We start from the raw sequence: 24,258 nt of genomic DNA, 5'->3' as shown, positions 1-24,258 counted from the left end.
ATGTATGGTTGGTCTGTTATAGAGTCCAATGTTCAATAATGTACGATGAACGATGTGTTCCGAAACACTTGTGTGTGCACCAGTATTGTGCTCTTTTTTCTGCAGAGATGTCACAGATCACCATCTATCCTACATTCACAGGGCAGACAAGCCTCCGAAACCCCATGTCTGTTAAGAATCGAGGAGGTCAAACCATTTAGCACCTATTTGTAGGTTCACTGTCCTTGTACCTGTTTCCGTAGATGCTCACGACATTAGTATGTGAACACTCAACCAACTTCGCCGTTTAGGAGATACAAGTTCACAGGCTCTTCGTGGTAATAACCCGCCCTTTATCAAAGTTCCTTATCTCAATGGATGTCCCAATTTGGACTTGTTAAGGTGATCCCCCGTCCGTTTCCGCTCCGCTTACATACTTTTGCTACCGCATCTCGTGCCTGCAACGCCACCACAATACATCCAACGTCGCCCTGGGCAGCGATCATAATATTTTGGGTTTTCAGCGTATTATGTCGTTGAAGTTCTCTTAGAAGCATCTTTTAGATGCCGCAAAATGCAAGTATATAGATCCATTACAGAACACAAAAATGGTGTAGTAATTCGGCGACTATAAAGTTAAAGAGTTACTTGTGAACGTCAGGAATTCGCCATATTTTCCGCTATAACTTAGCGGAAACCGCACCTCGGTATGTTTAACCATTCTGCATCACCCTGCTATGTGTGGGCGTAAAACTTAAATATGTTTTAAGTTATAATTACCATAGCAAAATTAGGCCAGAAACAGTTTTTGTCTTTTGTTGCCATCAACTAGTTTTCAGGTTTTTGTGCCTCAATCTGTAAAAACGGAACTCTTACAGGATCACTTTCTTGTCCATCGGCACGTCCGGTCAGACATATGAATTTGCAAAGTACGTCACATAGTAAGTTACGTAGTCCCTTGGTGGTGTAAAACATTTAACCAATGTTTACATACTCTCAAAGTCACTCATCAAAACCTGTAGGACACCTCTTGTTGACCTAGACTCATGAAATTTTGGAAGAAGCGAGGTTTTATTGTAAAAGTAAAGAAAACGTAATTGCTGATGCTAATTAGCATAGCATTTAATGTAACCACATAATTAATAAAATAAATGACAAATTGTAACAGCAAATGCGAAACTGGACAAAAGACTCAAACCTACAACTAAGAATTAAAACATTCTCGAATTGTTTGGAATTCCCGAGACCGTTTCCTTTCTAATATCGATATCAAGGAAAGACCAAAATCGTTGAGATTCTCGATTTCCGGGATGGTTCAAAATGGTTCAAATGGCTCTGAGCACTATGGGACTCAACTTCTGAGGTCATCAATCCCATAGAATTTAGAACTACTTAAACTTAACTAACCTAGGGACATCACACACATCCATGCCCGAGGCAGGATTCGTACCTGCGACTGTAGCGGTCTCGCGGCTCCAGACTGTAGCGCCTAGAGCCGCACGGCCACTCCGGCTGGCATTCCGAGATGGATGAACTATCTATGTACATAATTTAGTTTGTTTATAGCCTTCAGATGCGATTCCTACTAGCACTAGTCCAGTTTCTGAAGCTAAACTCACAGCCTGAGAGTTCCACTGGAGAAAGGAAAGTACCAAGACAAAGAATATACCTACGACTGCTGGAACTTCGAACCGAGGCCATGGCCCACACTCTTAAGATGAGCATACACATACCACTTCGCTACTACCGCTACCTTACCAGTCCCCATTCCTCTCTTGCAACCAACCACTCTCCTACATTCCAGTTCGTGCTGCGTCAAGCACGTCCAAAAGATTCGTCGTCACTAGCGTGGACAATGCCGCTGCGGTATGACTGTAATCCTATATGTAAGATGTTAATTGTATGTATGTGAACTTGTTCTATATCGACCATCCGTGTATCTAATCCACTGTGAGAACGTAAGACGTATCAGAAATGAGCTACTGGACAGAGCCGACTCCAGAGATGTTACGACACTGCAGAGCAGCTGGTCACTACACGAGATCAACGACGGCTGATTCTAATAAATAACGGTTCTCAAAAGTGGAAGCTGCGTTGCCCGTTTGCCAGTTTTGGTGGTTCCCTATTTCCCGTGGAGGCTAGGGAGTTGTTGTTATGGCTGCAAGAGAGCTTAGCGTAATTTCGTTGGAGAACTGCATGTATCGCTAATCATAGGCTGTAGTTCAGGAGAGTTTGGAGTTGCAGTGTGGTGAGTCAAGATGCTCATGACTACCGCGGATTTTAGTGACTTAGAATGTTATCACGGGAAGACGTATGATTAAAAACAGTGTTTCGCTCTTACGAAATATCTTAGCTGTGGCACGGGTGATTTGTGAGATTTTGTGTTTGTGGGGGTATACTATTTTTTTTTTTTTTTTTTGTCATGAAGGGCTACATTTTTAGAATAACAGTCCAAGAGCTAGTTTTGGCTATTGGAGTGATATTTTATGGTATCGAAATCGTCCGATTACCTGTGATAAATTGTTAGTTTGTAGTTTCGCACTTGGTTGCAAGTTTATGTTACTGGATTGTGTGGTTATTGAGGCATCGAGCTTTGTAATTTCTAAATGGATGTTAGTGTAAGGTAATGGAAATGCCGCGTGGCTAGGGCCTCCCGTCGGGTAGACCGTTCGCCTGGTGGAAGTCTTTCGGGTTGACGTCACATCGGCGGCTTGCGTGTCGATGGGGATGAAATGATGGTGATGAGGGCAATACAACACCGTCTCTGAGCGGAGAAAATCTCCGACCCAGGCGGGAATCGAACCCTGGCAGTTAGGTATGACATTCCGTCGCGCTGACCACTCAGCTACCTGGGTCGGACAATGTAAGTTTATGGTCCAAGGTGGCGGTGGCATTTCGGATTCTTTCTTTTTCTTTTTGTTCTTACCGTGTATTAAATTCTACGAAACTGTGATGTAGTTTGAGTTTATTGAATAAAAGAGCTGCTACGGTGGCAGAAACATAATGATATCTGCCTTATAATTGCATAGTATTATGTGATAGTGATTGGTATTATTCAGTTTGGTGCGAAGTAATAAAATAGTACGAAAATTTGAAGAGAGAGTTTATCTTTGGAAGACAAAGGTAATGATTTCGTTTGATAATTAACTTAGGGCATTCAATCTGGTTACATGATATTACTGTGTCTTTACTTGAAAAGAGAATTAGTGAGAGTGTTCTGAGATAACTATTTTGAATTGTTACAACATCTACCAAAGCTTATATATTAATATTGTGACAGTTAGAAACTTCAAGTCGGAAGCAACGATCCAAAGACAGCGATTGACTATTTTAAGCAGACTAAATAACTGATACCACCGTCTAACATATACAGTCGCGACACTCACAGGGGTGACAGCCGGTACGATACTAGCGCCCCAAGCATCGAGAAAGAAGCCATAAAATTAAAGTTAGTTTTTAATTGTTTTTCTAGTTAACTAGCGAAATAATTACTACATTTTTGCTTTCAAAGTATTTGAAATTATAAAGACTCACGAATGATCATGAAATACGTGTAAAAGCAGCCGAATCTCACTGACTCAGTGATATAAGCAGCAACTTAATACTTTCGAATATACGCATGATTGCAGCTTACTTCTCTGAAAGTAAGAGAATATAAACACACATTTCATGCATGAGAAGAATATATTTCTGTCGTTGTCTGTTCTTATTATGACAGGTATTTTCCTTGACACGTAACAACTTTGTAGGGAGACTAATGTTTCGTACTCTTTTCCACTTCACTCGACTTTCTTCAAAAATCGCTCTGAGCACAATGGGACTTAACATCAGAGGTCATCAGTCCCCTAGAACGTAGAACTACTTAAACTTAACTAACCTAAGGACATCACACATCCCTGCCCGAGGCAGGATTTGTACCTGCGACCGTTGCGGTCGCGCGGTTCCAGACTGAAGAGCCTAGAACGATCGGGCACACCGGCCGATATTGACTTTCTGATACATAAATAAATATTTTTTTTTTGTAAATGTAGTTTCTTTTCCTTCAAAAGCGGATGTGTTCAAGACTTTTTGCGTTTGTTGCTCAGATGCTGCAACATCTGTGGAACTGGTTTCTTCTGTGTTGAGAAACAGTTTTATTGCTTTCGTTATTTTATTATCACGTGTATGTGGCTTGTTCTTGAGCTACAGATGTGGTAACTTATCTGCTACGTTAAACAATGTAGGTATTTCACTCCATACAGGTTTCCCATGGTCCACATTCACTGATTTGACTGGATTTGATTGGAAGTGTAGTGAAGAAAACTTCACATTTCTGAACTCACGATGTATTTCTGGAAAAGGTCAGGTCTTCTGGTGTTTACTAGCAGTTGCTTTATTCTTAAAGAACACGATGTTCTTAAAGATCACAACTGTCTCCAGTAAATATCTTAAGGTTACAACAAAATCGAAAATAAACTGTTGTGAAACGTAGCGGTTCACATCTCCTAGCGTGGTTAGGAAGCCTAAGAAAAGACAATTGTGGTGTCTTCTTCTTACTGTTGCTGCAATTTATTGCACTATAGACGTTCCCATTTGTAAAAACCATTCCGTATACGAATATAAACAGTTACGATTCGCTTTCGCTTTCACAAGATCTCGCCGAACTCAACAGCGTTAATGCCGTGCCCGCATGGCGCGCTGAAATCGTAGAAGACAGCAAAAAAGAGCCGGAGTGTCATAGACTGTACTGATACTTTGACGGAATTAGTTTTGACTGACATAGAGACAACATTCTATTTCAAAACTGGTTCAAATTGCTCTAAGCACTATGTGACTTATCTGAGGTCAGCAGTCCCCTAGGATTAGAACTTAGTAAACCAAACTAACCTAACGACATCACACACATCCATGCCCGAGGGAGGATTCGAACCTGCGACCGTAGCAGCCGCGTGGTTCCGGACTGAAGCGCCTAGAACCCCTCGGCCACAACAGCCGGAAATTTTATTTTGAAAGGTACTTTATTACGAGTTATCTCGAGTAAGTCAGAAGTTTTCTTTTACAAGAAGGAACTACTGCATAATATATTCGTATGTAATGAATTTAGTTTCACTTAAGACAACGTTATGAAGTAAATAATCATGCATTCAATATAGGATATGCTTATGTTCGCTCTCCTACGTACAGAGACGTTAAACCAACTAGCCCGCCGCTGTGGCCTAGCGGCTCTAGGCACTTCAGTCCGCAACCGCGTTGCTGCTATGGTCGCAGGTTCGAATCCTGCCTCGGGCATGAATGTGTGTGATGTCCTTAGGTTGGTTAGGTTTTAGTTGTTCTAAGCCTAGAAGACTGATGACCTCAGATGTTAAGTCCCATAGTGCTTAGAGACATTTGTACCATTTTATACCATCTCAGGAAGTTAAACAACTGAACGACTTGTGTGTGTCATTTGCGGAATTCCTTTGCCATTTGAGCCTTTGTATTTTAACGATTTTTCTTTTCTTTCTTTTCGTGTTTTTTCACAAATCAGAAAGCTTACCCAGCTTTGGTCTATTATTAAAGGGATTACATTACGGGCCGATTTAAAATGTTGTATGAATTTAGGGAATCCTACATATTCTTGAACTGAAGTTGATTGAAATACATACGCACGCTATAGGCAGTAGCTTTGCTTGTTAGTGCAAACAGTGTCTGGGGTGACCACGAGCAGTGTAGTTATTTGACACTTCGGCCTTGCGTGCAGCAAGTTATCCTTCCACTTTCATAGCGACTTTAGGTTTTCCCTACCACCCGTGAAATATTTTGTTAAGTGAGATGTTGTATCCTACGACGAGATAAAGTAACTAGAAATCACTGCACAATATAAATTCTGTTGTTCTGTGCGGTGCCTGCACTGGAGCAACAGCGCAACATTTCGCCTTACAAGAACTGAGTGACGTTTAGTACAGGGGCGTCCGCCGTTAGAAGTAGGTAGTTCAAGTTTACAGACGGCACCAATGCTACCTTCCTCAGTGAAGTATCCTTCTTCTCATTGCATCTTCTACCATTTGCTGTCACATACAGTGTCCTCCACTAATGTTGAATAGCCGGCCGGGCTGGCCTGGCGGTTCTCAGCGCTACAGTCTGGAACTGTGCGACCGCTACGGTCGCAGGTTCGAATCCTGCCTCGGTCATGGATGTGTGTGATGTCCGTAGGTTAGTTAGATTTAAGTAGTTCTAAGTTCTAGGGGACTTATGACCACAGCAGTTGAGTCCCATAGTACTCAGAGCCATTTTGAACCAATGCTGAATAAGAACTGAACACAATCAAAATATTAGCTGCAAACAGTGATTACTAGCCGACTCTTATTGAGAGTGTAGCTAAAAAAATAAAAAGTTCAAGTTAATTCACTGGTATTAGCACCTATAGGGCTATTGCCAAAAGAAGATGTGTACTACCATTTTTTGCTAGATTGTTTGACCAAAACAGGAAGTATCCTGAAGAAAAAGAAATGTTGAGTGACCTGTTATACCACAGAGACTGTTGTCTTGTTGAAGGAGAGGGTACTCCATGGGTGGACGTATTCTGCGATTTCGAAATTCCATTACATAACATTGTTTCTCACGCACCGTCATAGTTACTTCACACACTGCCATATTACGTGTTATAATTTGCTGCTCACTAGCGGCAGAAGGCTTAAAAAGGAAGAATGATGGTGAATAATGTTAATAAATTTTATTTTATTGTATTTTTAAGAGTTTTCACATAAAAAAATTTGGAGGCATTGCTTTTTGCAGTTGGACTGAAAGCTCACAGCTAAGTGACACAATTTGCCTTGCTGTACTTTCACAAACGCTCAGACCCAGACACGTTCACATTCATAAATTCCGTCATAGGACGAACATTCCGATGTAGTGCTATAGCATTACATAGCAGTTCGGGTGCCTCCCTGTTACGTGAAACAATGCGAGGCACAGTACTGTCACGTCAGAAACAGCTTAAGATGCCAAAGAGCACAATATGAGTTTTCATTTTTGACTTCAAAGTTTTAACTAGCTGAAGGAAGATCACGTCATTTCCTTCCAGGCATCTCCCCAAATGTCATTTACGCTACACAAAACGGGATTGGCGAGCGTCTCTGATGCGCGGACATAAACAGACTGGCGTCTGAATCGCCGCTAAACAGCCTCGCAGAAGACGTGTCGCGGTGGAGACAGCGACAACGATGACCGAGTCTCGCATTGCGCAGCAGCTGCCCGAGGCTGTTCCGCGTGGTAGCGACCCGCCTCGAGATGCGCCGCGACTGGCAGCGGTGGTGGGACAGGTGGGACGGCAGTCAGTAAGGACCTAACATCTACTGCCAAGCACACGCAAACACAACGGTACAGGTGAGCCCCTGTTAATCAGACGCCATTACTGGATATCCAGCTGGAATACACTGCCGAATAACTGGCACCACGCAGGGAAGCCGTACCGTACACTACATGCAGACAAGCTCCACACACCCCCCAGACAGTGAGATGATCTGTGGCCGATCTCCCACTACTATATAACGATCTTGATTGTTCCAGGAATGTAGCGGCTGCAGCAACTAGGATACATCGCCATCGCTTGCCACGGTAACGGTGCATGATACCCATACTAACAAATCCAACCTTGCATGTACTATCGCAGCTAGTAAGCCACTACTACTCTTACTTCCCATCCCACTGTCGAAGAGGTTTTTTTTCCCACGGCACGAGCCTTGGCACTTTTTCCCCTCTGCTCTTCAAATCGCTACCCTCACTCGCTTTTCGTCTACTATCTATCACCTGATGGACCGTGTTAATGCGTAGTCTTACCCAGACGCACGGATAACATCACAGCCAAGCATCCTGTGATCCACTTACTAGATAACTAACATGTTGACGGAGGTGACAGTAGAAATTTTGGTTTGGTCACCACGTTGGTGCGGGCGTGGAGGGGCCCCATCTGTCTATAAGTCAGCCAGCTGTGCGTGCACTACTCACCAGGAAGAAGCAGCCGCGCGAGACGGCGTGGCAGTGGCGGATCTCGTGCAGGTGGTCCTCGAACAGCGGCGCGTCCAGCGCGGGGTCGCTGGCCGTGCCGTAGTGCATGTCCACCAGCTCCACCTGCCGACAGATGCCAGTCACAGTCAGAACAACGTCCAAAATGTAGATTACTGTCTGAAAAGCAGCCGTATACGTGAAGGTACGAGGTTAAATACACCGATCAGTCAAAACGTTAAAACCACCCACTTAGAAGCTTGTTGTTCCACTTGTAGAACGCAATTCTGCACTGGTTCTACAAACCGTGGTTTCGACGAGTACTTGATGGGTTTCCCATCTCAAGACACCAAGGCAGCAACGCATTCCATACCTGGCTGCGTATTCGCAGGTGTGATAGATCCAAGTCCTTGAGTGAGTCAGCAGCATGTATCCCGAATGGTTTGGTCGTAAGGAGCTGATTCCTGAATAGCCGTTCAGAGTTTAGCTGGACAATTGCATTAAATGCCAGTGACTGAAGTGATGCTGAGGTTTTAAATGACTGTCGAGCCAAAATCATATGTCGCCGAATCGAGAGCGGTGGTTCACCGGCCTCTGCACACAGACTGTGAACTGGGTTCACCCGAACGGCTCCAGTCAATATCTTAATTCCCCCATGGTGGACAGCGTTAACATCTTGAGGTAGGAAATATGGACCGAAGCACAGACCACACTGCCATGGTATAAACGAGATCCAACAAATGTCCCATAAAACTGCAATAGGCGGGACCTGTCAGCTCCCCACGATTTTCCGCCAAGAAACAGCAAAATATTCCATGGCTGTAAGCCATTTTTCTTAGGTCTTCCAAATGTAGGAGCCATGTTAATTCAGACTCAAGTAATAAACTCAAAAAGCACACATTTTCCTGTCAACATAAAATATTGTCCCCCACTGTGAGCGCTGGTTGGTTAAAACTTTGATGAGCACGGTTAAAATTGACACATGTAGTCTTCTCTGGTAGGAACTGAAAATGGTTGTCTTGGCCCAGGGTTCCAGCCTCTTGATAATCATCTGTATAATCCTTGTCGCCTTTGTAAGATTGGAGGAAGAGTACAAGACCGCAAAGTTATCCACAAACAGCATTTGACAGGGCAACTGTCTGTAGTGGAAATTCTATCGATAACAGCGGCAAACAATGTGGTGCTGAGTACACTGCCATGTGGGACCCCATTCTCTTGAACACAGACAAGGCTTCACCGTGCGATATCAAAAGCACCGGTCCTCGCGGACGGATTCTATGAGAAACGGCTGACGTCCACATAGTCCCCATTCATGAAGTTGATGGAGGATTTTGTACCTCCAAGTAGTGTGATATGCTTTTTTGAAGTCGAAAAACATAAAAACCAATATGGTCTCTGCGTAAGAAGGACTCCTGTATCGCTGTCTCCAGTACAATTATGTTGTCAAGGTTGGAACTGAAGTGCCTGAAATCGCACTGGAAGCAGCTCAGGTGACCTCGGGATTCGAGCAGCCAGATCAGGTGGCAGTTGACCAAACGTTCAAAAGTCTTACCCCTACTACTGCTGAAGGCTACACTCCGGTAGCTGTTTGGGGTGCTATGGTCCATGCCTGGATTCCAGAATGGAATTAATACTACTTCCTCCCAAATCATGGGGTACTGTCCATCAAACCAGATCTCACTGAAACAAGAGAGGAGCTGCCCTTTCGCTTTACGGTGCAGATGATGGAGCACGGTACAATGAACCTCGTCAGGTCCTAGAACAGTGTCTCTGGCTGTGGACAGAACTGATTCCAGTTCCCATGTGGAGAGTAGAAGGTTGTAGACTCATTCATTATGCGAGAAGAAATGGAGTTCCCCTATCTCTGCAGTCCTACGGGACACCTGAAATGCAGGAGCTCGTTTGGATGACGCATTGACCGTAAAAATGTATTCAGCTAAAACCTGAGCCATGTCTTTAGGCATGTCCACGAAGACCCCATCTCTCGACAAGTATGTAAAGAGATGTGTACTGCCCTTACCGGAAATCCGCCTTATTGATTTCCAAACATGTACGGTGGAAGTGTGGATAGATTAATGGAACTTATGAATTCCTTATGGGAGCTCTCTACCGTTCCTTTAACACTCATGTCGCATGTGCTCTCGCAGATCTGCAGGCAGGGAGGTTTTCGGTAGTTGGACGGTGTTTGAAGTTCCATAGAGCTGTTCGTCTGGCGCTAATTGACAATCGACAGTCGTCATTCCACCAAGGTACGGGTCGTCGTCTGAGGTGGTTGCTAGGCATGTGGGTCGACTCGCTGCCCACTGGATCTCTAAATGATATAGGCCAGCGTCCCCTTTGCACAATCCGTTTTTTCAAAAGTAGCCTGATGACCAATTTGCCTTTGAATTTTCCATCTTCGTGGTGCCCTGTCGATCATCGTCCGAGTCGGCTGACGGATCCACACTGGGATGTGGTCATTAGAATCTGAATCTATAGCCACCGTCCTCCGAACCGAATCTGTAATTACTGGGATACAAAAACAAAGGTTAATGGCTGGAAAAGATCCTGGAGCTGTGAAAAAGTGTGTCATCTGACTCGAGTTCAAAAGGCTGATATTCTCACAAGGGACGAAACGCTCGGTAATTCAACTCCTGGAGCAAGTGATAGCAGAGCCTCACAGAACACCGTGTGCACTGAAGTCCCTCACTAGGAGGATTGGGCGTGGAAGTGTCTGCATGAGTTCTGTTAGTTAGTCTGCATCCAAAGGATCATGAGGTGGAAGATATAAAGAACTCACTGAGACGTTAAATGGTGCTAGTACTTTCACGGCAACTACTTGTAAGGCCATTTTAAGAGGGACATGAGAGGAGTGACATCTGTCATCAATGAAAACAGCCACTCCACCTTTAGCCCTGTCTCCGGGATATCCTCCTTGCTGTAGTGGTGGTAACAACTTCATGCAGGTGTGACGGTGACTTTAAAATGAGTTTCTTGCAAGGAGATGCAGAATGGTTTCTCCTGCACCATGAGGTGTAATTCTGTCAAATGTGATCGGTATCCATTTAAATTGTACTGCGACACAGGGGGCCATTGATTAGCGATAGTTAATCTTGTCTTTATCCCTCGGAAGTGATGATTTACCCGGGAGGTCTGGGGAATTGTAGGCCTCTGCTTGGCTCTCCGATTCCTCCAGTTGGAAATCTATATCTTAATGAGTAAAGTTCCCACCTGAGAGGGAGAGGGGTCGCCGATTCGAAGGTTTAACTACCACTTACTTCTTTGAGATACTTTTTGAAGAACGTTTTCCCTTACTTATCTGAGGAGTTGCTTGCTTGGGTTGAGGGGACGCCTTAATTTGCTTCTGACAGTGTGCAACGGTATGTGGCTTAGGATGTAAGCCCATCGCCGACAACTTCTGAATGATATCTGGATCGAGTGTAGTTTTCTCCAGAGGTACACCAATAAGTGCATGTGGTCGTATATGAATCTGTGATTTTAGTTCGTGTGGAGGCATCACACTTGGTGAGTGGCTTCTTGAGGGCCGATGCAAAACAAGTAGCAAAAACTGTACGTTGCATAGCTTTGAAAGATATTTTTAGGTTCACCATAGGTTATGTGACTCTCACACTGTCTGCTCCATACTGGGTGATCCTCAGAAAAGTTTTGCATCAACCCAGTTCCCAGAGCTCCTGAAGGTAGACATTGAGTGTGGATATTTTATCACAGACACAGTCCTTTTGACTGTTCAGACATGTCACTAAACCCGCCCAAAGATGTAAACAACCATGCATGAGCAGCGCCTATGAGATGGAGGGGTCCGACAGCCGATCAGTTCCAGTAGCTCCATCAGGAAGGAAGTACATGGCTCGTGTTGTCTGTAGTTCAACCATGCCTAGAAGGTAATATCGCGGTTCGACCGCGTCCACATTGTTACTTTGTGCCAGGAAGGGTTCTCAACAAGGAAGTGTTCAGGCGTTTAAGAGTGAACCAAGCGATGCTGTTCAGACACGGAGAAGATACAGAGAAACAGGAACTGTTGATGACATGGCTCGCTCAGGGCCGGCCGGTGTGGCCGTGCGGTTATAGGCGCTACAGTCTGAAACCGCGTGACCGCTACGGTCGCAGGTTCGAATCCTGCCTCGTGCATGGATGTGTGTGATGTCCTTAGGTTAGTTAGGTTTAAGTAGTTCTAAGTTCTAGGGGACTGATGACCACATTGCTTAAGTCCCATAGTGCTCAGAGCCATTTGAACCATTTTTGAACCACCTCGCTCAGGCCGCCCAAGGGCTACTACTGCAGTGGATGACAGTTACCTACGGATTATGGCTCGGAGGAACCCTGCCAGCAACGCCACCATGTTGAATAATGCTTTTCGTGCAGCCACCATGCAGCGCGGTACAGAAGGGCCCAGAAACATGCCAAATTGACCGCTCAGGATTGGCATCACGTTCTCTTTACCGATGAGTGTCGCATATGCCTTCAACGAGACAATCATCCGAGACATGTTTGCAGGCTACCCGGTCAAGCTGAACGCCTTAGACACAATGACCAGCAAGTGCAGCAAGGTGGAGATTCCCTGCTGTTTTGGGGTAGCATTATGTGGGTCCAACGTACGCCGCTGGTGATCATGGAAGGCTCCGTCACAGCTGTACGACACGTGAATGCCATCTTCCGATCAATAGGGAAACCGTATCGGCAGCATAGTCGCGAGGCATTAGTCTTCATGAACAGCAATTCGCGCTCCCATCGTGCACATCTTGTGAATTACTTCCTTTTGGATAACGACATCAAAAAAAAAAAAAATGGTTCAAATGGCTCTGAGCACTATGGGACTTAACATCTGTGGTAATCAGTCCCCTAGAACTTAGAACTACTTAAACCTAACTAACCTAAGGACATCACACACATCCATGCCCAATGCAGGATTCGAACCTACGACCGTAACGGTCACGCGGGTCCAGACTGAACCGCCTAGAACCGCACGGCCACACCGGCCGGCGATAACGACATCGGTCGACTTGAGTGGCCAGCATATTCTCCAGACAGGAACCCTAATGAACATGTCTGGCATAGATTGAAAGAAGCTGTTTATTGACAACGTGACCCAACAAACACTCTGAGGCATCTACGGCGAATCGCCGTTGATGAGTGGGACAATCTGGACCATCAGTGCCTTGATGAACTTGCGGATAGTATGCCACGACGTGCTACTGGGTATTAGAGGTACTGGTGTGTACAGCAGTCTGGACCACTACCTCTGTAGGTCTCGCTGTGTGTGTGGTTTTCATGAGCAATAAAAAGGGTGGAAACGATGTTTATGTTGATCTCTATTCCAAATTTCTGTACAGGCTTCGGATCTCTCGGAACCGAGGTGATTCAAAGTATTTTTTTGTGTGTGTATATTTCGGAGGAAGTGTGCAAGAATTTCCTGATTCGTGAACTGAGCCTTCACAATTTCTATTCGTAGCCCTCCCATTACATGACATATTGGTATGGCCAGATATTTGACATCTGAAGCATCGCATTGCGTTAGGAACCAATGGACGATCTGCAAGAACGTGTTCAGGTAATTCTGGAGCGCTAAACGTTAGAATAAATGTGGCAGATTTTTCCAATGTGCCATTGAATCTGCTCATATAGTTCTGCATTTCTCTGACGCCGATATCTTTCCACTTGTCACATAACTCTGCAGGGTCGCTCTCCATTATATCAGAGCAGGTAACAACGCCTTTAAAAAAGTTAAAGGCAACTCAGCCTCAACTGGGTTTTCGCCTAACACCTTACATCCAAGAAGCTTAGGTAATTAGCAGTTTCAGTTACAAGTGTTCCATTACGAAATCATTTGACACATTTTAGGGAGCCAGTAATATCCTCCAATTTCTAGTTAATATAGAAGGGGACACCTTCACAGAGGTTGCACTGTTCTCTTTATTACAATGAAGGTGTTATGGCACACATGCTCTTTTACTTGTACTATTAGTCCGAGACTTCGTTTTGGGAGATCTGACCAACCGAGCTATCTTTGATGTCCCATCAGTAGTAGTAGTTTGACGAAATCGTTCCATGAGGATCCCAGGAGACCCTAGGCAGAGCATGCCTGAGCAAGTCTTAATACAATTGGTGGGTGGCAGGAATGGCCGTAAGCACTATGGGACTTAAGATCCGCGGTCATCAGTCCCCTAGACTTAGAACTACTTAAACCCAAGCAACCGAAGCACATGACACACATCCATGCGTGAGGCAGGATTCGAACCTGCGGCCGTAGCAGGCGCGCGGTTCCGGAATGAAGCGCCTAGAACTGCTCGGCCACAGCGGCCGGTGAGGGTGGCGGGAGCCTCAGAGGTTGTCCAGTAGAGACTACTTAAACTCAACATTTATTCACCTGCTGAGCACGCAGCACACTTTGAGGATGAGTTTCTCTTTTTATTTTTTTATAGAGGTGTGTAGCTTTCTTGTGGTCCAGATGGTGAAGCCAAGGTCCCCGTTCTCCAAAGTACACAACACTCCACGGTCACGCCGCAGTGTGATCGCTGAAGCATGCTCGCAGCTTATGATGAAAGAGGACTGCCGGCGCTTACCATTCCCCAGCTCAGGAACCTGGGATCTCAAAGCCCTTACCAAACAAACGAGACCTGAGCCCGTGGGGAGGGGAGGGGGGGGGGCGAGTAATTTACAGGTGGTTTGTTTATGGGCGCGGATCTGGTGCCCAGTAGCGTCCCGACTGTGTTTCATCGGGTTCAGAAAGGCCGAATTTGATGCACCTCAAACCACTGCAGTACGATTCTGACCTTGTAACAGAGATAGTTATCCTGCTGGAAAATGCCATCGCTGTCACTGAACACATCAGGCATATAGGGGTTACAAGTGGTCCATAATAAGGTTCACGTAGTGCACACCTGTCACTAGCCTTCGATTAGTACCACAGGTCCTCTGGAAGCGCACGTGAATGTCCCGCATAACATAACACTGTTCGCATCGGCGCGCTGCATGTTTCGAAAAGCCGTTCGCTTGGACGACAGCTTATCTGTCCACGACCGTCGACCCGGTTTAAAATAAAGGGGATTCATCAGACCAGGCGACGCGATTCGATTGTTCTGCGGTCCAACCTCGATGATCCCTTGCCCACTGTAATCATAATTGACGATGTAATTGGGTCAACACGGGAACACGTCGGGCTCCTCTGCTGCGAAACGCCATGTTCAACACTGCGCTGAACTGTGTGCTCCAGAACACTCGTGCCTTCGCTAGCACTGTACTCAGATCTGCCACAGAGCGCCGCCTATCCTTCTTTATAGAGCGGGCAAGCCTCCAATCCCTACGTTCTCTGGTGAGATATCGACGTCCAGCTTCCTGCCGCTTACTCGTGACTTCAACATTCTTTAACCACTTTCCAGAGATGGTCACGACAGCTTCACCGTTTACGGCATGCTCGCTCCCAGGGATTGGGCCACAATAATCTAACTTTTGTCAAAGTCTCTTAAGATAGCGGATTTCCCAATTTGCGCCACTTATCGTCGCTACAATTCCCCATTTGTCTTTTCTCCGCTCACATACTGCTATTACCGCATGTTGCGCCCTCAGCATAAAACCTCGCGGTGGGGAGTGGTGATACTGTTATGGCTCATCAGTGTATTTACGCAGGTTGAATCTTCTTCTACTCATGTTGCCTTTTTTCGAGGTCAAATCGTTTAGAACTGTTGAACGGGTGAAATGACGGAATGATGGACGGTTGCCAGAGAAGAAAGAAAAATCATCTGAGTATGAATAACAGCAGTCAGCCTTGTAACTTTGGTAGAGACGTACACCGCAAGTCGCTTTCGTCACTCCTTTAATAGGTTGTTCACATTGAGAAACTTCTGATTTCACTCCCACTGATTGCAAATTGGAGTTAAAAAGCAACGCAGTTATGTATCGTCAGTAAGCAAAGAGCCCCAATAGACGTGCTCAAACGTCCTGACACGGGCTGCAGACAGCAGGCTCTGGTTGTTATTTTTGTTGCTTTTGTTGTTGTTGTTCTTGTTGTTGTTGTTGTTGCTTTATGGCGCAAGACAGCTGAAGTCGTAAGCGGCCGTGTCGTAACTTAAAATGATCAATTAATAAACAAATTTGAAGTCGATAATTTTCAGAGCCTAATAGAATAGAGTAGAGGGATAGCTACAAACGATCAGTTCCCCTTTGAGGAGGTTGCCGATGCGGTTGAAAATTTAATTTCCTTCGTCATGCAACTACGTCGAATAAAAAGAAAAAGGCGATCTACAGATTGTGCTGTATCCGCTAAAATATCTGATAATTTAGATGGAAAACATAGGTTAAAACGTTAACGGTTATAAAATCGCCATTGCCGCAGAAAGCGGGGCACTATCAATGCTTGGTTCCAGAGAGTACTTAACAAATGACGGTGAGTCAAACGAGAGTGCCCAATACGCAGCCTAACTAATAGTATCTCCTCGCGACGACACAGGCGACAGGAAGTTGTCCTAACCACTGGGAGATGTTTAATGTCCCGTAGTTTGTCTCGATATAGAGAAGACCACTTTTCATGCTAGATTTGCACAATGTTCCTACGTACGGCTAAAACAGAGATCATCTGAAGGAACAGAATAGCTAATAGGTCTAGGCAATGGGACTGCAGCCTTGGCAGCAGCATTAGCAGCTTCATTCTCCGTCACTCCGACGTGACCAGGGGACCCACATGAACATCACGTTGGCTCCATCATAAGCGGACGAGTGGAGGCATTCGTGGATTCATCGTGCTGAGGGGTAGTATGTGTACAGTATATAGAGGCTCTGGAGGTCACAAAGTGAATCAGGACATCATACACAACTGAGAAACCCTTGTCGTCGGATGTACTGAGAGGACTGGCATAAGGTGGGAAGCTCTGCAGTAGAAGGCTCAGATGACACAGACGACAGTGGATAGTACGTGAGTGAGCATTGTACTCAATTAGGCTTGTGTCTCTCTACTAGGTCAATTGGTTTCCATCGTGCATTTGTCTAAATGTACCCATGTCTCTATATCACTTTCACTGTGACGAGCACATGAACCTAAGGGCTCGGTTAGAGCAACAGAATCTGACACTTCGATGGTTCGAAGTCTGTAGTATCATACGTTACGTATATACCCGAATGCTAATATAGGAATATAGTGACACTATTTTGGAAACGATAAGACTACTCTCCATAAAGCGGAGAAGTTGTGTCACAGACTGACCCCGGCAGCCAGAGACAATGGTCATGTGTGTGTGAGCTGCGTTTCCGTGAACGCGTGCTTGTGTTATCTATTTTGGAAGAAGGTCCTCTGGTCGAAAGCTTTCGTGTTTAGCAATCTTTTTGTTTGTCTCTTTGTGGTTCAACTTCTCCACTTTATCATGAGTAACAATCTATCCTTTCCGTAATACTGTCACGAATCTTAATAAAGTTATAGGCTGGGGTGGCCATTTGTTCTGGTAATTTACTGGGAAATCTAGTAAGTCTCATGTATGTTTTACACTTACTAGTGTCTGTGCTCCGCTTCAGGTTCCCTGTAAACGCTTGAAGAAGTAAAATAAATATAAATAGGTGAGACGACCAACGATCCATTCTTTCAGTGCCCGAGGTGGAGAGTGAGGGTTTCATGGGTAGGCGAGGCTGTGACAGGATGCAAATTCAGGTCGAATGGGGTTGTGCTCGGATGCCCGAGGCGTTAGAGCGACTGGTCGCGTTAAGTGAGAACTCAGGGCTCGATTACTGCTCCGGTACAAATTTGCTCCTGTTTTACCACTGGTTCATTTCAATGCCCAGCGCTATCGAAAATCTTCGAATAGAAGCACTAAAGAGCACAGTGAGTTAACTCAGAGTCTCATTTCGCTATCACCACCATATCTACCTCGTTAGTCTAACGTCCAAGTCATTCAGTACTGTCTCCAACTACATGACCTGAAAAATTCCGGCTTGACCCCCATCGCCATTTCACTCCCGTACAGAGTCATTCGTATAACACGAAAATGATGACGTGAAATCCCGGGTCTGAATTGAGGGTGAGCTGGGCCTGTATGTTGCGACCCACAGCGTTTAACGAAAATAGGATTTTGCAGTTTTGGTGACATTTGGTAGCCCCATGCCCTTTCTGACGTCGTCCAGGCAAAAATCTGCGTACCCCTTCCGTCTGCGTCCAGTGTAGAGCTGATGTTCAAGAGTAATATATTTTCTAACACTTTGCGTAGCTTTCATCTCCGGTATGGGGTGGGTACCATCCTAGTTCGTCTTGGAAAACCGCTCAGTAACCACACCCAGGCTGGTCAGCTTACCAGCCCTCGTCATTACTCTGAGAGGACGGATCAGATCTTGTACCAGCTGCTCGCCTTCACTTGCCCCTCAAGTGGGTGCTATGTCGCTCTCGGCTATTCCCGAAGGTTAAATATTTAGCCCGTATGATACAGCTGTTGTTATTAATTTTGTCGGGAAAGAAATGTTCGTTTCGAGCACAGCACTGTATGGAAACGAATCATCGACATTCACGATCATTTGGACCATTAGTAGCTCCATTCTAGTTCTGTTTTCAAAAGAGCATTTGCAAGTATTCGAAAATAAACCGCTAATGTGGAATTCATACTGCTGCAATCATAAAATTAGCAATCTACACAGATACTCCGGAGCGGTGCGGAGGGTACCCTGTACCACTTACAGTCGCTTCTTTTCCTGCTGCACTGGCTAATAGAGCAAGGGAAAAACGACTGTCTGCATGCCTCCGGATGAGCCCTAATTTATCGTATCATAACTTCGTGGTGATTGCGAAGAATGTATGTATCCGGTAGTAGAATCGTTCGGCAGTCTCTAACTGTTCTCAACAGTTTTTCTCGAAAAGAACGTCGCCTTCCGTCCAAGGATTCCCATTTGAGTTCCCTAATCATACCCGTAACACTTACGTGCTGTTCGAACCTACCAGTAACAAATGTAGCATTCCGCCTCGGAATTGCTTTGATGTCTTCCATAACTCTGACCTGGTACGGATCCCAAATATTCGATCAGTACTCAAGAACAGGTTACAGAAGCGTCCTATATATGCGGTCTCTAATACAGGTGAACCAATAAACCGAAGTCCACCATTCGCCTATCCTACCACATTTCTCGCATGCTTGTTCCAACTCATATTGCCTTGCAACGCTACGCCCTGATGTTCAAACGACTTGACCGTGTCAGGCAGGACACTAGTAATACTTTATCCGAACATAACGGGTCTGATTTTCCCATTCATTTGCAATAACTTGCCCTTTTCCATATTAAGGGCTGGCTGCTATTCGTCACACCACTGATAACTTTTGTATGAGTCGCCTTGTATCTTCCTGCAGCCACCCAGTTTCAACACCTTACCATACACCGATGCCATTTATGATGCTTGGAAACAGATACAGCTTAAGATAAGTTATGGACGCAATGTAACCGAACTGTAAATAAGAAGATCTTGTTAATGGCAAGCATAGCTTGAGAGAACCATCCTATTTTCGGTTTCGTATACGTTAAATGCATTTATTCTTTATTAACGAGATATTGCAAGGCAGCAGTACAACAGCAGCTACAAGTCGGCGAGCATTCGGTGCCTGGTTCAAGGTGCTGGCCATTCCTCATAGGTCGGGAAGCACGTCGCCTATTCATCATTCGGTGAACACTCGCTCTGTATTCGCGAAATTTCGCATTTCTGGCAGCGCATCATGTTACTTCACCACCTCACTCGGTCGTGGGTTCCAGTTAAGGTCTGCCACGTATTTTCATCCGTCACAACATATGCATTACACTGAACCTCATATCTAGTGTGATATCATTTCTTTTTACGTCCATTCATTTCACTCCCCTATTTCTATTCATTTAATTCTTAATAAATGACATCAATGCATGCGTCTACAACTACAGGCCACTGGATAACATGAAAATGCTAATCTCTGCAACGTTGTATTTCATGCCAGTACACCAGCTGCCGTCGCAAGACGGGTCACCTGTCGCACTAGCCACTTCACGGACTGACCACAATACTGCTGGAATAGTGCGTGCCAATGTGCAGTGATACAATGAGAATTTCAGTTGACATTAGCACCTATATTTTTCATAGTATGACGACCACTTTATTTTCTCTCTCTCTCTCTCTCTCTAGCGTGCTTTCTCTGTGCGTCTCTCTCATTTATTTTCCTCTCTGTTTCTTTCGGCCTTCTGTCTCACCCCCCCCCCCTCCCCCGCCTTTAACTTAATAAAACAATTAAAATGTTATACAAGTTTCCCACTGCAGGCAGTATTGCTATTTTATGCGTTTTTGGTACTTACTTCTTAGCTTCCAGTATCCCATCTTGGTTTACTTTAGTGTTTACAAAGTGTATCCGATGTACGCGTGAAAGGAAAAAAGAGGCTGTGACATAATTAATATAAAAATCGATTTTTTCCACAAAAACTTACAATAAAATAGTGCTTTTTCGGACTTGTGTTATTCCACGATGCTGCAGGGTACCGAAAACCCCAACTCACAACACGTACACGTCTCATTATTTGACATATTTCACCTAAACGAGCCGTGAAAATAAAATAAATTGTGAGTGGTCGCAGGGGAGTTGTAGTTTCAACCGTCTGTTCAAAGTAATTTCTTTAGAATTATGGACATGTCTTTCCACACTAAAAAATATTACTCTAAGAACGATGTGTTTGATCTTCAACGGATATGACATGACAGAAACATGAAATATAACGCACGGTTCCCTAGCTGGCACAATCCAGCAAAACTGCTCGTCAGCGTTCGCCGTAACTGGCCCGCTGCCCGCAAGAGCCATAGCACCGAGGGCGCTACTGGGTCTTCCTTTTTGTGGACCGCTACCTCTGCCGTGGCTGTGCCAACACTGGGAGCCATCCAGCAGAGTCTATCAGGCGGAGACGCCCGGAAACGTAATAAGTTGAGCAGGTCGGAGAGCAAGCCAAATATTGCAGGCCGTATTTGCGCAGCTGCGGAACTGGAATTTCGGCACGGTCGTTGCCAGTCGGTCGGACGTATCACGGCTAAGTTAAAATAACAAAATTAACGTAGGCGCACCGCTCCTACCAAATGAAATCTCGCATAGAATATTTGCAGCTGCAAGAATTTAGAAATAAAGTTATCACTATAAATCAAGCTTTCTTCATGTTACAATTTTTATTCAAGATCTTTATATTTGTATTTATGGACTGTCTTAATAGTGCCATAGGAACAGATTTACAGATTGTGTGTTTTCCACGTGTTGAAGTTACGCAAACAGGGAATGGTATCAGTTAAAGACATTGTCTGTAAATATTTCGCAAACATTATACTTGCCATATCTGATTACACCAAGAATTACATAAAGGTACCACAGTTCTCCACTCACACCGTGAGAAAATCGAGTGGTCAAATTCCTCATGTCCATATTTTCGTCGTTATTGACATAAAGTTACCGCTGCCACCGTGAGAAGTGTACTTTCACTTGCTGTTCCTACGGCACCTCTGGTCTGAATTTATTCTGGAGGAAGATGTTGTGGCCGTAGACTTCGGACATCGTAGCGCCTACTGAATTGGCATCCCACTTTACGTCGAACCATCACGGGATGCCTGCATCACAGGGTGTGTATTCACCAGGAAAGCCTACGTCGTCTTTGCCAAAACTAAGACTTTTCGGTGGCCACAACACAACACCAGGTCTCCACCAACGGCCACCAGGGACCGGTACCCTTTCGCGGAGCCTGCAGAACAGCTTCACCAGAGGTCGCAGCTAGCCTAGGAACTACTTAGCTGCGCCAGGCAGGTGATCGCGAATAATTCCAGCAGATACATCCACCAATCGGCTTTATATGGTGGCGCACTGGTCGGAAGAATAATCCAGTGTGTGGTTTTGTTTTGTGTGTACTTACTTTTTACGGTTTCTATACGCATTTTTCAGTCGCCTCTTACTGTCTGTTCTCTTCCGTACTTTTCCCCTTTCTGTTCTTTCAAATGTCTTCCTTTGTGTAATTCATGTCTTTCAGCTGAAGAGCAGCGCATATGCTGCTGCCAGCCCGCCCCAAATGGGACACTGAAATACAATGAAGGAAGAAAAAATTGGAAGGATACATCTCGAGGGCTGGATCCCGTCACTTCGAAGATGACAGATTACAGAGCATTGGTTACCCTCAGGGTGAAATCTACGTTTTCGAAGCGCCTGTTGCCCTCTGTCTGTCTGTTCGCCTGCCTGCCTGCTGCTGGCCACTGTCGTCCGTCCGTTAAAACCACCGAGCGCCGACTGGTGCTCGCCAACGCCTGCCGCTGTAGAAGTCCTTCTGTCGTCCTTCCGTCGTCCGTCCGTCCGTCCGCCTGCCTGCCAGCCTGCCTGTTCGCCGCCGCCGCCGCCCGACGATCCTGGGCCACCCGTTTCTGCCGTCGTCATCCAGCCGCTGCCTGGAGGGTTTCGCCGGAGGGGCTGCCGCCCCCTCTCGCTGAAGGCTCCTTCGCCACTGCCAGCGCCGTCCATCGCCACCGCCACTGTCGTCTCTGCTGCCGCCTCTTTTCGTCTGTGCCGCCATCGCTGACACCACCATCACCATCTTCATCCCCCATTTGCACACCACCACCATGTCCCACCTCACCACCTCAATTATTTTCACCTCCCTCGCAGCTGATCCATCCACCACCACAAGGAGCTCATCCGCCGCCCCCATCCCCCTCTCCATCCCACTCCTGTGCCGTTTTCGACTGTCACTTCCCCTGACTTTCATTCACCTTTAGCCGTCGCTCCATCGCCATCTGCGGACTTCCCTCCACTCCCTGCACCACCTGTGACTACCTCAGTAGCCGGCCAGAGTGGCCGAGCGGTTCTAGGCGCTACAGTCTGGAACCGCGCGACCGCTACGGTCGCAGGTTCGAATCCTGCTTCGGGCATGGATGTGTGTGATGTCCTTAGGTTAGTTAGGTTTAATTAGTTCTAAGTTCTAGGGGACTGATGACCTCCGCAGTTAAGTCCCATAGTGCTCAGAGCCATTTGAACCATTTGAACTACCTCAGTAACGCCAACCACTTTGCCTCCCACCTATCCAATGTCTTTTCCATTCCAGATGATCCCCAATTTTATTATTCCCTCTTCTCCGACGTCATCGAATGTATGGATACCTCTGGTCTGCCCCTTGCCCCTAGCTTCCAGTACTTGGGCCACACACCACCATCTGAACACTCCAATCACTACACAGGACATCAGTCTCACACTCCACACTAAACGCAAACACTGCTCCTGGGCATGACCGTGTTATCTACTGTCATCTCAAACACGGCCCCCTTCCTTCCTTGCAGTCCTTGCCGCTCTCTATAATGTAATCTTTGCCAATGACTTCTACCCCAACCTGTGCGAAACCTCCCGTATTCTGATATTCTCCAACCCCAACAAGCCTTCATTTGATGCCTCTTCGTGTAACCCTATAAGTCTCACTTGGGTATTCAGCGAGCTTTTGGAATCCATCCTTACCCAGTACATCCCTCACCATCTCCACTGACACCACCTCCTCCCTGCCTCCCAGTGTGAATTTTGGCCTTCCTTCTCTGCTGATGACCAATTCCTGCACATCACTCATCTCCTCTCCTTCCAGCTTAACTCCTGTCCCTCCGGCATTTTTGTCTCCCTAGACCTTGAAAAGGTCTACAACAGAGTGTGGCATCCTGACTTGTGTTTAAACTCCAGACCTATGCCCTTCCTATCAGTTATGCCCATCCGATTGCCTCCTTCCACTCCCACCGCCCCTCCTACGTTTCCATCCATAACGCTGATTCCATCACCTTCTAGCCCTCTGCAGGTGTGCCCCAGTGCTCTGTCCTCTCCCCTCTCCTCTACCTCCTGTACGTAGCAAATGTGCCCAACACCCCCCCCCCCCCCCCCCCGGGCCACCTCCTGCAGTATGCCGATGACAATGCCTTCCTTAATTCGCTCCCCTTCAACAGTCCCAACGCCGTCTCCAGAATCACCTTGACCTTTTTGCGGCATGGTGTAACCAGTGGCTCCTGAAAATCAATCTTTCCAAGACCCAGGCAAACCTTGCAGGTCATACCACTCGCTCCTTCCGGCTCCTTGATTTTTACCATACCATCTGCGCCTGTACTGTCCCATCCTCTGTTATGCCAGTCCTGCCTGGATATCTCCCCCCCCCCCCCCCAAATTCTGCAAGTCCCTCCAGATCCTCGAGTGCCATGCACTCTACCTCGACTTCCATATACACCTCCCATCCCCCACCGGATCCTCTATGAGCTGCTTCTTATCCTAGAAAGTATCCACATCCTCTAACCTTCCGCTGCATTGATGCCCCTCATCCTGTGGTTACTCCTCTCCTCTCCAACCCCCACCTGCTGCTGCG

At 46.0% G+C, this 24,258-nt stretch overlaps 1 protein-coding gene across 1 annotated transcript in view; it reads right to left on the bottom strand.

Annotated features, from left to right (window-relative positions):
* The window catches only part of LOC126419722 (NACHT and WD repeat domain-containing protein 2-like), a 561,067-nt gene that overhangs the window by 94,664 nt on the left and 442,145 nt on the right, over positions 1–24,258 (bottom strand). Inside the window, exon 4 of the mRNA XM_050086902.1 lies at positions 7,945–8,067. Within this exon, the coding sequence (XP_049942859.1) occupies positions 7,945–8,067 (123 nt within the window). The remainder of the gene's footprint in view (positions 1–7,944; positions 8,068–24,258) is intronic.

Source organism: Schistocerca serialis, chromosome 9 (genome assembly GCF_023864345.2).
Source record: "Schistocerca serialis cubense isolate TAMUIC-IGC-003099 chromosome 9, iqSchSeri2.2, whole genome shotgun sequence".
NCBI lineage: Eukaryota > Metazoa > Arthropoda > Insecta > Orthoptera > Acrididae > Schistocerca > Schistocerca serialis.
Note: the sequence above shows the minus strand (reverse complement) of the source record. Positions and strands in the feature narration are given on the sequence as shown.